Source organism: Pundamilia nyererei, unplaced genomic scaffold (assembly GCF_000239375.1).
Source record: "Pundamilia nyererei isolate P.nyererei 1_Seehausen unplaced genomic scaffold, PunNye1.0 scaffold00012, whole genome shotgun sequence".
In the NCBI taxonomy this organism is placed as follows: Eukaryota; Metazoa; Chordata; class Actinopteri; order Cichliformes; family Cichlidae; genus Pundamilia; species Pundamilia nyererei.
The window spans coordinates 6,447,940-6,463,001 of record NW_005187413.1 but is presented as its reverse complement, the minus strand read 5'-3'; the positions used below and the strand labels follow the sequence as shown (position 1 = coordinate 6,463,001).

The window sequence follows — 15,062 nt, the reverse complement described above, 5'->3', positions numbered from 1 at the left end:
ATATATATATATATATACACACACATATAAGACGCTTTTCTTTGCAAGCTCCTTTGACTTTTAAAACTTCTCTATTAACCTGGAGCAGAAATACTGAGCTGGGTGTACAATAAAGACAAACTTACCTGCTCTCCAGGTTGTAGCTCTTTGAACCAAACAAAGATGGCAGCAGGAAGTGACTAGTTGTGCATAAGTACAAAAGCTAAATATCCATTCATCCAATACATTAATTATTAGAATGTTCAATAAATGTTCGTATTACTTATTTATTTACTTAATTATTTTTTGGAAAACTGAGCATCTTATCCTAAATAAGTTGGGATGATTGCTTGATCAGACATCCAAGTTTAGGATAAATGACAGTCCATTCAAAACAAAACTTTATTAAAACCATTACAATACATTCAACATTTAGCCACCTAACACATTGAGACGAGCAAATAAACGCTGGACCTTTTGTAAGCAGAAGCCCTGCCCCGAGACGGGGACGTGTTATTGCCGGAGGTCGCCAGAGGTCAGCATTGCACACTGCACATGCTGTTGCTGTCAGCGGGGAGTTGCTGTTACGGCGTGTAAATAAGATCGCAGATTTCTTATTTGCAGTCGAAATAAAGCTGGGTTTTTTTTCTTTTTTGTTGTTGACGGATTTCGTCGGTTTCAGTCGATGCGGGGTCAGCTTTACGGACCGCGTGTGTGAGATGAGTTTCGCAGTGCTTTGGGATGCGCAGTGCGCTTTGCTGACTGGAAGTGCTGCAGTGTAAACAAGACTGTCCGAGGCTGCAGCGCTGCTATCTGCACAATAAAACATACACAATTCCGCTCATAGCTGACTTCTAGGCTCAGAAAAGAAGAGCTGTATTTTCGCCGCGAAAAATCAGGCATCTTTTTTTTCCAAAATGCGCAAGGATTTTGGTTAATTTTCTCCAGGGGAAGAAAAAAGAAAACTGGAGCTCTTTGGGGATTTTCTCTCTTTTTAAATGTAATCAAACTAGACATCTGTCACTCGGCACATCTGCTACTTCTGGGGACACATAAAAGGTTTATCTCGTCGCCTGATTAAACAGATGGACCTTGGCTGCCAAGGACCCAACAACTCCTCCAGCCAAGATGACTGACAACCAGGAAACCCAAGATGCTGCTGCTGAGGACACGACTCCGTCCGGGAGCGCGACCTTGCCGCTTCGTCAGCCGTGCGAGCGCCTCTCCTGCCACAAGAGCAGCGTGTGCTCCCGCTCCTACTTTGTGGTAGTGATGGTGTTTTTTCATGTTTACATCATTAACGTGATCGCGCTGCTTTTCTACGTGCACTACAACAGTGGGCAGGAAGACGCGAACCGAAGTCGTGATGCTCCCAGCAGCGGCCACCAGCGCCCCGAGTCGCGACGTCCGCCATCGAAAGACGAGCTTCAGCGCGATATTTCTCTGCCACGGATAGAGGGAATAAGGGTGAGTTAGGGTGAGTACTTGAGGATGATGATGATGCATCGCTCCTTCTGTCATCCTCTCACACGCCTTTGATTTCCCTTTCAGGTGGGACATGTCCAGAAGGTGTCACTGGTGTCAGGGAGACTTCACGAGATGAGGACTTTGAGCCTGAAACCGCTTCTTTTTGGTAAGAGGCTGCACAGCCACGTAGCTAAAAGAAGATAAAAATGAAGATCTGCCTCAGATGCCCAAAAGGAGAATAAAAAAAGAAGTGCTGCAGCTTACACTTGGCTACTTTACCTTAACATAACCCAGACTGGGCTGATTATTGTGCTACATCTAGGACCTCATAAAATAGGCAAGTAAGTCCTAAGGCAACTACTCTATTCAAAGTCGGTCCATTGCACATGGGATGCAATTAGGGTCTCACAGCTGACTGGGTAAAGGGCAGAAATGCATCTGTACCTGAAAAACATAATGCATCAGTGCACAGCATGCAGTGGGAATGCTTTGCAAGTATTATGAAGTGGGTGAAATGTAGGCCCATTTGGATTGCTTCCTGATCTATTCACATGTTTTGTTTTTATAAGTAATGCGATTTCCTGCAGATTTTAAAGAGCTGACTCAAGGTTGATATAAGAAGATTTGCTGTAGGTTAGCTGGACACTAACTGAACTTTGGTTTGACAATATTTGAAATTCAAATTAATCTGATAGTTGTGGTTTTTTCTTTAATCAAGTACATTTTGAAAATGTGAGACGCAATATTCAGAATTTCCAAAAGTCAACAAGTCCATCTTTTAAATCAGTCAACAACTGGTTAAATTCCAGCCTGAGGAATGTAGCCTGACATTATAGAGTGGTACTTGTATGGCATCATTCTACTCAATTTGAGGACTCTGGTCTCATTCACCCAATCACATTCACACTCATACAGTGCTTTTATCTGTACCTAACCACTGTTTTCTAACATTCATGTACATACTACTATTTAATGCATGAAATTCAGGGTTCTTGCTCAAGGATTCTTTGAATCATGGGGCTCCATCCATCAACCTTCTGACTGACCTTCTTAACCAATTGGTAGATGATCCTTCCTACCACACTTTCTAAGCTACCCCATTAGTTTAAAAAGAGAAGATGAAGAATCAGACAGATAATGCTGTCTTAATTTCCTCCGTAGTGTTTCTTACTTTTTGTGTTTCTGCAGAGATCCCGGGTTTTCTGTCTGAGGATGAGTGCCGTGTGGTGATGCAGCTTGCCCAGCTGAAGGGTCTAATGGAGAGCCAGTTAATGGTACAAGATGGTCAGGAGGAGCTGGCCAGGGAGCTCAATCTCAGCCCAGAGGAGATCTTTAACCTTCTAGATATCAACCAGGATGGACAATTGCAGCTCCATGAGGTGTATGTCAGTTTGTGGACTGAGAGGCATAGTGCGCAACCTGAAGTATTTTTTTGTTACTTTTTGCTTCAGAGGTCTCTTACTCATTCCATCTTAAACACTATGACTCCTCCAGATACTGACTCATTCTCGAGTGAGAGATGGCATCTGGCTCACACCAGAGAATCTGCGAGAAATTTATGCTGGGCTCAAAGCTGACAAGGATGGCAATGGTAAGAAATTAACTTAATTAATCATTTCCACCAAGACCTTGTAAAAAAGATGCAAGGTAATGTGTATTCTGATTTTCCATTGAGAATTTACTTTACCTTGCATCTTTATCTCACGTGTTTCAGTGCAGCCCTTCACATGATTTGCTGTTATTTTCATAGGCTGCAGTGCTTTTGAGCTCTCAGGGCCACAGTAACTACCTCCTTACATAAACAATGCATTTATGGATAATTTTGAAAAGATTTTAGGTGGCAACTAAACTTACTTACCTTCTGCTATACATTTAATTTCTTTTCCAGTACAACGTTTTCAAGCAAGTTTCAGTGCTATATGTCCATGCTAGTAACAATGATGTGATAAGAATCTTAGTCAAATATTGAGCTCTATTTAAACATAAAAGAGTTAAAGAGGAATTAAAGAGTGTAACTAGCAGAAAAGTGCTGCCAATCAGATGTGTTGATTAAGTGATGTGGTGGGGCGTGGTTTGCGGTGCCGTGCAGACGCACCTGCATGACATCCGGAATCACAATCCGTGCGTCTGCAAGTTGTGTGGAATGTGGTGTGATGAATGTGCGGCTGCCAGCTGAGAGCTGCAGCTGCGTGTATTAATTTTGGGTCTGAATAACGATCTATGGACCCGCCGTGTCTCAATCACACCACGAGTGATCATTAGCAAGTCTAACCATCTCTGTACAAGCAGAAGTTTTAGCAGATTTGGAGTATTCAGGTGTTGTCATGGGAAGGTTTGCGACAGGCAGCATGTGGACCCAAGTGCAGGACTCGGCAGACAGACTTATCTGAAAATACATCTTTATTAACTGGCAAAAGGCTGATTTAACAAAATATAAAGCAGAGCAGAATAGAGCTAGCGCTAGAAAAAAACAAACTGGAAGGAACTAATGCTGACTAACAGATAGCTATAACATTAGGGCATGTATGATAAGGACAAAACAGGGAACTGAGAAAAATGAGAGATAAATACACATAAGAGGTAATTAGGGAGATGGATCACAGGTGAACTAAATCTGACTAACGAGACAGAAATCTATGCATAATGCACACTGGACAAGAGACAAAGTAAGACAGGAAATATCAGCAACACACACAAACAGACTCAGACTAAGACATGTGAACTTGACCCTGGGACTGAGGAGACAAAGGGATGGAACGTAGAGAGAGAAACATGGGAACAGGAAAGGGGAAAGCACACAGAGCCACACTACAGCTGTATTAACTAGACAAGACAGGGAATGCAGACAGACATGGAGACAGAACACAGGGACTGGACACAGGGACATGACTCGGGAGACAGGGATCACAAAAGGGACTAACAAACCCATGTATCAGTGGCTCCCAGACTCTGGAACTCGCTCCCTTTGAGTTTGAGATCTGTGGACTCAGTCATGTCTTTTAAAAAGCAGTTAAAAACCTATCTGTTTAAACTCGCTTTTGGTTGATTTTGTTTTGTTTTAGATTTTAATGTCTGTTTTCTGCCTCTGTAAAGCACTTTGTGATTTTATCTTGAAAGGTGCTATATAAATAAAATTTTACTTTACTTTACTATGAACCATGACAGATGTGTTAATGTGAGGCCATCTGTCCAAAGCTAAAGCTTGGCTGATACGGAGTCATGCAACAGGACAATGATCTCACTTACACCAACAAATCTGCAAAAGGACGGCTGTTAAAGAAAAGAATTAAGATCTTGTAATCGTTCAGTCAAAGTTCAGAGGGTCTGGAGGTAACAGAGGCCTCAGGAGAGCTGTGCAAAAGTTGCAACAAGTTGCAACAAACCTCAGTTAACTGAAGCTACATTACTAAGAAGAGTGTAGAGAATTCTGCCGCAACAATGTGAGACACTGCAGAAAACAATTGCTTCAAGTTATTGCTGTTGCAGGATGTTCTACGAGCTAGAACTCTGAAAATGTTCATATGACTGTGCATCCTCATACTTTGGGTAGGTTTGCTGAGTCTAGAAGAGTTCAGGCTTCTGAGCAACGATGCTTTCCAGCGCTTCCTGTTGCAGCGCGGGGTGAAAAGGAGTCAGCTGGTGAGAAACAGCAGACACACGTGGTTGTACCAGGGCAAAGGAGCACACCAGGTCCTCCAAGACATCAAAGAGAGGTAAGAAAGACAAACCGTTACTGGGATTCATCCTGTGCTTATATTTATTTAAAATGTTTCCTTTCACTTGTCAAAGGGTGATTCGCCTCACTCGACTCCCACCCACGTTAGTGGATCTTAGTGAACCTCTTCAGGTGGTTCGCTATGAGGAGGGGGGACATTACCATGCCCACCACGACAGTGGCCCGGTCTACCCTGAAACAGCCTGTACACACACACGCCTTGCTGCAAATGCTTCTACTCCTTTTGAAACGTCTTGCAGGTGAGAACCTAGAAGCAGCACTTCTTAACAAATATATCCACGTTTGTTCACATATGAATTCATCTGTCTGACATCATTACTGAACTACTCACTGTTGCTCCATTGTGACAGCTGGCATGCTAGTTTGTGTGACTCAACATTATCTTGCAAAAAATTGTGCACGCTTGTTGTTTGTGTGTGTGTGTTTGTGTGCTGTTTGCTTGCACTATACATGTGTGTGTCAATTTAAATCTGTGTTGCACACTTAGGTACATCACAGTTCTCTTCTACCTGAATTCTGTTGATGGGGGCGGGGAGACCGCATTCCCAGTGGCAGACAACAGGACCTATGATGAAGTGGTGCGTAATAGTCAGGAAAATGTTTAGGAAATGTGTGCAAAGTGTCCTGCAAACGTATTGTGTACATTCTGCGCATGTGTTTCATAACTGTGGCGACTCACACATATGTCAGCAACTGCACGAGTATGACATCAGGCAAGCTATGTGACTGATTTTGAACATGTGTTTCAGTCTCTCATACACAATGACGTGGATCTTTTGGACACCAGAAGGAATTGTGACAAAAGTAACCTGAGGGTGAAGCCGACCAAAGGGACCGCTGTTTTCTGGTACAACTACCTTTCTGATGGAAGAGGTGGGTAAATGAAAGACACATTTCCAGTAAAAAAGCAAAAAGAAAACGCAGCAAACCAAACTGCGTATTATTTTCATTACGTATTTCCAGTACACAGATTGTGTACCAACATTCAAATACAATTTGTATGAATGACCTCATTCATAACCAGTGCAGGTACATAAATTTGTAGTTTTTGTACCTGATTTTGTTTTCCACTCTCTGAACAAATTTAGAAATGGCTAAGACCATAATATTAACAAATGACAATGATCTGGTCTCGCAGAATTTAAATATACATCTTAAAAATACTACTACTTACTATTTTTACTACTACCCTACTAATAATGATTGATTAAGTAATCAAATTAATATTTTTTGTTATTGTTAATGTTTTTTCCTTAACTTTGATGTCCAAGCTTCTTTGTTGCCTTAGTGCAAGCTTCTATCTTACAGCATTGTCCCGCTTTCACCTACTCACGTCAAGATAAACATGTTTCCATATAAAGGGAAATTTGTAATATACACATAGTATGCAGATTCTACTGGACTGTTGATTTAAATAGATTCAAATTCCCAAACATTTGCATGTGATGTGAAAAAAATTGGACAGTGCACACATTTGTGAATCCAGTAATTTTGTGCAGGGTGAAAAAGTTTCTGTGCACATTAGCGAATGAGTCTCGATGTGTAATTTGCTTTTTTTTTCTATGAAAAGAAATTCATAATCTTAGTAAGTGTTGAATAAGCCTAAAAATCCATCCTAAGAGCTTACATAGACTCAGTATTTCTTGGAAATTAGTGCATACCAACAGTGTTAACATGTTTACAATGTTAGATTTGCAAACTTTTGAGACTAAACAGTGAATAGAGGCTGTTGATACTGATGGTTAACTCTGGTATATGATTGGTTGGTTTGTTGTCATAGAAACATATATGGGAGACATATATCTCATGGTGATGTTAGATCAAAGTGAAGAATACAGTAGATACAGTGTCAGGGATTCATTAATGTCTTTACCACAGTTGACTTTGACTTTGGTGTCAATAGGTAGAAGTAGATGAAAAAATAATGGACATCTGTACAGTCCTGATAGTTGATCAAATTGTTTACGCAATTAAAAGTTAAATGAGATCAAGAAAATATTAGAACTGTTGTTTTGGAGCCTAATAACGTAGATTTAAAAATTCATGTTAATACAGTGATAAATCTCATCTGAACTGCTCTGGTTGCCACCAAAGTGTCAGTATGTTAATGTAAATTTGATTTTTAAATTAAAATAGTTAAAGGATGTTTTTAGTCAAAGGAAAAAAAACACATTTTTTCTCATTAGGTTGGGTGGGGGAACAGGACGAATACGCTCTGCATGGAGGTTGTATGGTCACCCATGGCACTAAGTGGGTTGCCAATAAATGGATCAACATTGATCCGGATTACCAGAGGCAGACTCGCTATCAGCAGTTGGTGTTACAACAGCCAGAAGAGGAAGAAGATGATGATGAAGATCTGACTATGAACACAGGAATACAGAGTCCTAGCATCCATCAAGACTTGTAGCTTATCTGCCAAATAATACAAATAAGAAATCCCAGCCTTCCTCAGTCCTGTGCACAATGTTTTTGGTAACACCCTTTGTGGCCAGTATGTAGGAACAAGATTTATTCAGGGAATGAGGTCACAGTGGGTTTATGCAACAGTAAAAAGATGTTTTGTTGTTATATTTTTTTGCTTGGATATTGCTATCCTGTTATTTTTATCTACCAAAACCTCGTGTGTTAGAAGTATTGCACTAGAAACACAGTCAAGGAGTTGCAATTTTAAAAGCTTTTCTTTGCATGCGTCAGATGTGCAACAATTGCACTTGAAAACTGAAAACAAAAACCTTTCAGTGTTCTACCTTCTTATTGCTGCCATTACCAAAAAATAGGCTCACACACTGTCAGTGTGATGCATGTTGCCTTTGTTTTTCTCCCTTGAATTCATCGGTACCTTTTCCATGTGGAATGCACAATACATGAAATGCACAAGATATCTTCCAGATTTCATTTTATTTATTATGTATTTATTTTTGAATGCACTCTCACTCTCCCACATTGAATAAAATAAAGTGAGCTCTTCTGTCTTGAACACTAGTCTTTCTTTTATATAAGTTAAATTAAAAAAAAACTGTATGAAAATGAAGGAGACACCCTTATCACACAGTGGGATAGCTCAGAAAGTAATAAATTGATATTGCATAAATTCATTATTCCTTCTACTCAACGTTTTTCCACGTGTTTGCATGAAGGCCTTAAAGTTTCGTGCTGGTATGCAGCTCCTGTAATCAAAAAAGTGTTTTAAATATTTAATCGTCAGCCATAACATATCCATACCCAGACAGATGAAAGTTGCGTTTGAAAATGAAACCTGAATGTTGGCTGGACGTACCACTGACGGCTCATGTCTTGGGATGGTTGTCGCTCCACGGTGGTTTAGACAGTGGAGCACAGCGTCGTGTACGGAGGCAAAAAGACGTCTCTTTGTTATTTTCTCAGAGAAGAAGTCACCATGCTCTAATTGTTCCACCACAGAGGCTGCAAACAAAAGAGTCTATGAGTGAATTATCACCACCATAAAGTGCAGCACAATACACCTGCAGCAGCAGTATTCACTTACCTTGACAACCAGCCATGTAGACATCTACATCAATCTCACTGAAGTCCTGGAAAATCTGTCGATATAATAAACCTCTGTTATTTCAATAATTTATACCAGAATGGATCTTCAGGGTCAATTTTGCTGTGACAAGCTATGAATCTGTTACAGAAAATTTTAAACACCGGCATTCAAGAAGTATGCTGCTTTGTGTCTATATTTGACATTGCTATTTAAAAACAACCCTTTTTCCCTGAATTATCTTAAAGTCTTATGGTTTTGTTCCAAGCTTTTAAAACAGCATAAAATGTGTGGGTATTTCACTCATGAAATAATTGCCTGCTTATCACTTACATTTTTCATGGTCTTGATAGCCACTGTGTCAGTGAAGTTAGCTGTGGAGAGGTCAAGAATGATGGAATGAATATCCCAGGTCCATTTGCCCAGGGAACCCAGAGAGATTCGCTCAAGATCCTGGCTCAAGGTATCCTCACTGCTTGAGCCCAGAGTGGTGGTGTCCCCATCCTGCAGCTCAGACATCCATCCTAAGCTGGTGCAATCTGGATCTCCTCCTTTGAGGTATTCCCATCTACCGTCTGGTGTTCGGGGAGTGGTTGGGATGACAAACACTGTCCCATTTTCCCTCTCAGTCCCACCCTGCTCGTCCTCCACTATAACGGTCCCGTCTATGGATGTGTCTCTCCAACAGCCACCCTCTTCCTCCACAGAGAACTCTGAAAGTTGTCTAGCTGCCCTCTGTGCTCGTCTCTTAGGAGTTGGATATAAAGGAAATTATTGTTAATATAGCTGTGAAGGTTTTAGGTTTAGAGGACTTGGGCTACTGATGGCCCACATCTTTCATTATTCTTTCGACTGCTCCCTTTAGAGGTCACCACAGTGGATCATCTGTCTCCATCTCACCCTACCTGCAGCATCCTCTTCTATTACATTAACCCTCTGCATGTCCTCCTTCAGTATATCCATGGATCTTCCTCTTTTTCTTCTGCCTGGCACCTCCTGTCTTTTCTGTCAGCTCCAAACCGTGCATCATAGCATGTTTCACTACGTCTTAAACCTTCCTTCTCACTTTTTCTGCTGACCTTCTGTCTCAAATCACCTTTGACATTCATCTCCATCCTGCCTGCACTCTTTCGCATCTGTGTGACTCATATTATGTAGAGGACATATACTGGGTAAACTGGGAAAAGGTTGTTGAGGTGGAGCTGCCAGGCAGGAGAAAAAGAAAAAAGGCCCAAAAAGGAGGCTTTTGGATGTGGTGAGAGATGACATATATGTGGTTTGCATAAGAGAGGAAGATGCAGTGGGCGAGAAGAGATGCTGCAGTGACCCCGAAAGAGAGCAGCTGAAAGGAGAATAAGATACTGAACATTACTTCTCTCTTGGCCTGCCTCTTTGCCCGTCTCTCAGCCCGTCTTTCTCTTCGTTTCTGTTTAGCCTCCTGCCTCCTTTTGTAGATAATCATTTTGCTGATGTTAAGGCCACTCTGAAAACAGGAAGAAGAAGAATAAAATATAGGATGAGGATAACACAAATGCTCACAAAAAAGGGTAGGGATCTGTAATTGTCTGGTTTTATGTTCTCAAACTGCTTTTGTCATGTGTGATAATAAATGATTGGAATTGGGACTGGCAAGGTCATTTTGGTGATGCATTTCTTTTTCCACTGTGCAAGACGATTTAATTATTGATCAAGAAAATAGTGAATGATCAGACTATTCAAGAGATAAAGTCACAAGTTGCAGTCGTGGGCTTGATATCATTCTTACAGACCTTTTCTTTCAGGGCTTCCAGGTAGAGATCAGCATTGGCGAAATAAACTGTTGCAGACGAGCGGAATATAGTAACACCTGGAATCCCTCTCGCCTGTCAAACACAGAGACATCATTAATTATTTGGCAGTCAAGGGAGACAAGCTTTTACTCATGGCTTTCTGTCTCACCTCTCTGTGCATTTCTATATCCACATAGAGCTCTGTACCTGGAATATTTCCCAGAACAGAGTATGTCGGCCTGAGAAAAGAAATAAAAACACTTAATGTATGTGCACATTATGTTTGCATACAGCCAATTTGTCTAATCTGGCAAATCCTGCAGTCTAACATCTTGTCCCTAATGCTGCATCTCACAAACAGCATGACTGACAGACTGCAGAGTGAATTGCTATGATTAGGTGAGAGGTGTCTTACAGCTGAGTCCTGAAGATAACCGTAAACACTGCAAACGTGACAGATGCTGCCAGACCCAGGTCCAGATTGAGGAGCAATGTTGATACCCAGGTGACCAACCAAAGCACCTATGAGACACAGGGTTACACTGCATTATCCCGTTCCTGTGACAATTATTGTGAAACTCTGTAACTACATTTAAATATGATTTAAAATGATACACGATCACAATTCGTTATCCTCTCACCAGGTCGATCTTGCTGCTCCTCCACAGTGTAACGATGTCATAGTATTGCTTGAACATCCCTTTCAAATTTACAAACACAACTGCTGATAGGACGGCCTAAAGCAACAAGAATAGTCAGGAATATGGTCAGAAATGCCAGAAAATCTGTAAAGCATCATAAAAACAGTAAAGACAGGCAGGTCATAGCGCAATCTGACCTTTGGCAGTTCCTGGAACAGTGTCCCAAGTTTAAGTATGGTCACTAACACAATTAGAGATGAGGCAACTCCAGCCATCTGCACAAACAACACAAAGATATGACAGCATGTGTCTAATACATATATTCCTAACATTTAGCAGTCCCCAAACAACTATTTGATTGCTTCTTGTCTCCATTTAGCTTTGGGTTTGCATAATAACTAAACACCATAAATGTCAAATTTCTGGTTTACTATTCTTTTTTTTTTTAAATTAAGGTACTCAACTGGGACATATTTGTAGCCAGTTTGCTGTACAGCTCTCGCACATGCAGCGCTTTTTTGGAATGTCTTTGGCTTGTGATGTAACACTTGTTTCTAGGCTGCCTCTGTGTAAAGTTTTAACTTCAGGTGCTCACTCACTTGTGTTTTGACCCCAGTTGTGTCTTGTATTAGACTTCGAGACATAGAGGAGCAGACAGAGAAGCACTGAAAGAAGCCTCCAACTGTATTACTCAGACCCAGTGCCACAAGCTCCTGTGACAGGGTGGAGACAAAGACACACAATTTGGAGAGAAAAAGATGAAAATAACAGAGTTTTACTGAATGTAGAAAAAGTCATGGATTATTTGTTGTGAGGTCTTATTCACCTGGTTACTGTCCACCTTGTATCCATGTTTTAGTGCAAATGTTTTTCCAAGGGAAATAGTTATGGCGTATCCAACAATGGCCAGTGCAAAAGCATCACTGATGACTTCTCCGAAAAGATTCACATCTGGTACACTGGGGGAACTTAAACTGGTGCACAGGTGGGGGATATGAAGGAAACCAGTTAGTTCTAACATGCTCGAAAAATGACTTAAGCAAAATGACAGCAGTAGAAGATAAAGTTAAATGCATACCCACTAGGAATTTCTCCAACAACTGAAATTGTGTAGTTGGTGTTCAAGTGGGCATAGGAGGATATCAGTGTCCCTGCCACAATCTAAAATGATCACAGCAAACACGAATGTCACAGACATAAAGGTGCAAAGCTAAATTTCGCAGCACATGTCTACCTTAAAAATCAATCAGTAAAATTCAGTCATTCGTATGACTAAATAGATGATGTGCACTTAATTATTAGCCATAATCTTTTGCCATGAAGTGCAAAAAGAGAGAGGCCCCTACGGTGCTGCTGATTCAGCTGCTCTTTTCCACTGTGTCTGTGCTTTTTCAGCACCGCTGCATCAGCACAGAGCACAGAGGTGATAACCGAAAGAGCAGCCAGAGAGGGTCTCCTCCGGTCAACTTACGGTGATAAGCTCCACTGGGATGGGAACTGGCAGCTTTGAACTGAGAAATGAGTTGAGCTCCTTGGCTGCAATTAGAAGCACTATAGTCACAACGCTGACCAGCAGTGTGGGAAGATGAGTGTTTGGCAGCAAAGAGCAAACATCCTTCAGAGTCTGTAAATGTTTTATAAAGTTATATGAAGTTATATAAAGTGACATTGTACTGATTTTGCTCAGAATGGTGTCTTTAACAAGCCGTGTTGCCTGCATAGGTAGAAATCAAACTATGACAGATAACTGATTTCAGATTATCACATGCCTTGTAGTTAACTCTGGAACCACTCAGTACTTTTAAATACTTTTTCCAAAATTATGCTTTAGTACTCTGCAACAAAAACAGATTAGGATGTGTCAAATCAGTACAATCATTAAAAATGCATAAGAGATGTCTAAATGAAAGAGACAAAGTCCTAAAAGCATTTGTGCTACTTAGGTGAGAGTATGTATGCAGCTCCTCTGTGAGTGTCAATGCTGCGATTTAACACATACACTCAAGTTGTTCCAACACATGTAAAAGAATAAGGTCGGGACTGTTTTATTAACAGAAACACAGAGAGCACTTACTTACAATACTTCATAGTACTCACATACACCAATGACAGCGGACCACTAAACCGCGTAGGGGAAACTCCAAAGATGTACTTCAGTTGTGCCACCACAGCATGGGCTGCTGCAGCTGTTGTGTAAGCTCGCACCAGAGGTTCAGACAAATATGTCCCCACAAATCCAAACTTTACCACACCCAGTAGCACCTGTAAATGCGATATTTTCAGTACGTATGTGTTAATGCAGCTGTAATAGCAAAATAGGGTGTTATTGTTTTCTGAGATGTTCCAGGTTTGCAAACCTGAATAAGTCCTCCAAGCACAGTAGTAGCTGCTGCCACTTGCACCCTGTATGAGTCCCTGGCAGTCACATCTACCTCTGCAGTGATGTTGGTCCCATTCGCTTTCTGGAAATCTACATCCGGAGCAAGTCTTTCTGTCACACTACCCACCATGATGCTGAGCACCGTAAATGTGCCTGAACACAATAAAACATAGCAACTCGTGTGATTACAACAGTTACCACAGCTGCCATGGCACAGTGTATGTCTCCCATTTGCATCACTACCTATGGAAACATGGCGTGATGTTCCAAAAAAGAAGTAGACCAGTGCTGGGTAGAGCGATGAGTAGAGGCCAAATACAGGAGGTAAAGAAGCCAGTAATGCATATGCCATACCTGTAGATGACAGATGTTTTCTTACACCAGCTGACGGACAGGTATGTTTAAGGAGCTATGCTATTTGAATACAACTGGCAAGTCATACTAAAATATTCCCATACCTTGTGGCAGGTGCATTATACCCACACTAATCCCGGAGATGAGGTCTGGCATGCCGTAGTCCCAGACTGAGTACTTGGGGAGCCAGTATAACACAGGCAGTCTCCTCACTATACTTTGCTTGAGGTAATGTATGTTGCATCTGGGAGGAATTTGAGGAATTCAAGAAGAAGAACTGTGAAAATCTTTGTGCTGTAGAGTTGCTGGTAGGTATTCTTTAGGACCTTACCTTAAGGCATTCTTTAGCTGCTCACTTAGAGAAGAGTGGATATCAGCATATGATTTCCTCTGTGTTACCTCTTCCAGTTTCAGTTCATCAAGCACATCCCTCTCCACTCTGAATCTCTCAGATCTGCGTGCAGACTCCATCTGTCTAACTCTGTCTAAGTACAAAGATTCTTTCTGACTGCAAGCGTGCAACCAAAAGCAGATGCCGGAGAAGTGTTGTGGAAGCAGCAACTGCATCTGCATATCTACACCATATTGCCTAATGATTAACTACAGCCAGGATATTGTGGGCAGAGCTATTACAAAGATAGTGGACCGGATGAAGCAAAATATATAATTATGTGCTGAAAATAGAAAAAGGTTAACTCAGTGATCATGTGTTTCCATTCATGTTGTTTTATTTTTTCCATTCAGCAACAAAACTGAAGCTAACGAACCATGAACAGTCATTTCAAACCCAGCGTACCCAGGTAACTATTTAATGAAGTCAAAGTGACAAAATCAAACGTGGGTTCTTTTAAAGCTTTATGTCCCTTTTTATGAGAAACTCTGATTTCTGAAGCTTGTGCACACACAGTATGCACTGGGTCTTTAAGAGAACACAGTCATGAAATCTGAATCCAAACTCAGAGCAACATCTCATGCATTTCAGAGCGGCATGCACGTAACCAGGGCAAACAAACCTGGAAAGAATTACCCCAAATGGTGGGCAATTTAATTCTGATGAGTGAAATTATGAATGACAACATAAAATATAATAACAGTTATTGTTGTGACTGCTTTAAAACCTTCTCTTCAAGGATCACTCAAAACCTTCTGACCCACTTGTTGTCTGCCACAACACTATCTATTTTTGGGTTACCAGCTCAGAGGGCAGCAGCAGAGGAGGGGGTACATA

The 15,062-nt window shown here is 41.1% G+C and overlaps 2 protein-coding genes across 2 annotated transcripts; one reads left to right on the top strand and one right to left on the bottom strand.

Annotated features, from left to right (window-relative positions):
• Window positions 1-446: 446 nt before the first annotated feature.
• On the top strand, window positions 447-8,136 carry p4htmb (prolyl 4-hydroxylase, transmembrane b). Its single transcript, XM_005724704.1, has 9 exons — window positions 447-1,446; window positions 1,531-1,612; window positions 2,635-2,825; window positions 2,941-3,037; window positions 4,997-5,159; window positions 5,236-5,421; window positions 5,670-5,760; window positions 5,932-6,055; window positions 7,369-8,136. Exons 1-9 carry the CDS (start codon window positions 1,108-1,110, stop codon window positions 7,590-7,592), a joined length of 1,497 nt encoding a protein of 498 aa, XP_005724761.1. The 5' UTR covers window positions 447-1,107; the 3' UTR covers window positions 7,593-8,136.
• Window positions 8,137-8,243: 107 nt separating this feature from the next.
• Window positions 8,244-14,358, bottom strand: slc26a6l1 (solute carrier family 26 member 6, like 1). The gene is made up of 19 exons (XM_005724705.1): window positions 14,166-14,358; window positions 13,939-14,078; window positions 13,724-13,834; window positions 13,458-13,633; window positions 13,198-13,362; window positions 12,572-12,724; window positions 12,179-12,261; window positions 11,927-12,074; window positions 11,700-11,813; window positions 11,298-11,375; window positions 11,101-11,196; window positions 10,875-10,981; window positions 10,629-10,698; window positions 10,460-10,552; window positions 10,063-10,173; window positions 9,024-9,437; window positions 8,691-8,745; window positions 8,463-8,608; window positions 8,244-8,352 (listed from the first exon to the last, which is right to left on the bottom strand). Exons 1-19 carry the CDS (start codon window positions 14,303-14,305, stop codon window positions 8,326-8,328), a joined length of 2,427 nt encoding a protein of 808 aa, XP_005724762.1. The 5' UTR covers window positions 14,306-14,358; the 3' UTR covers window positions 8,244-8,325.
• Window positions 14,359-15,062: the final 704 nt, after the last annotated feature.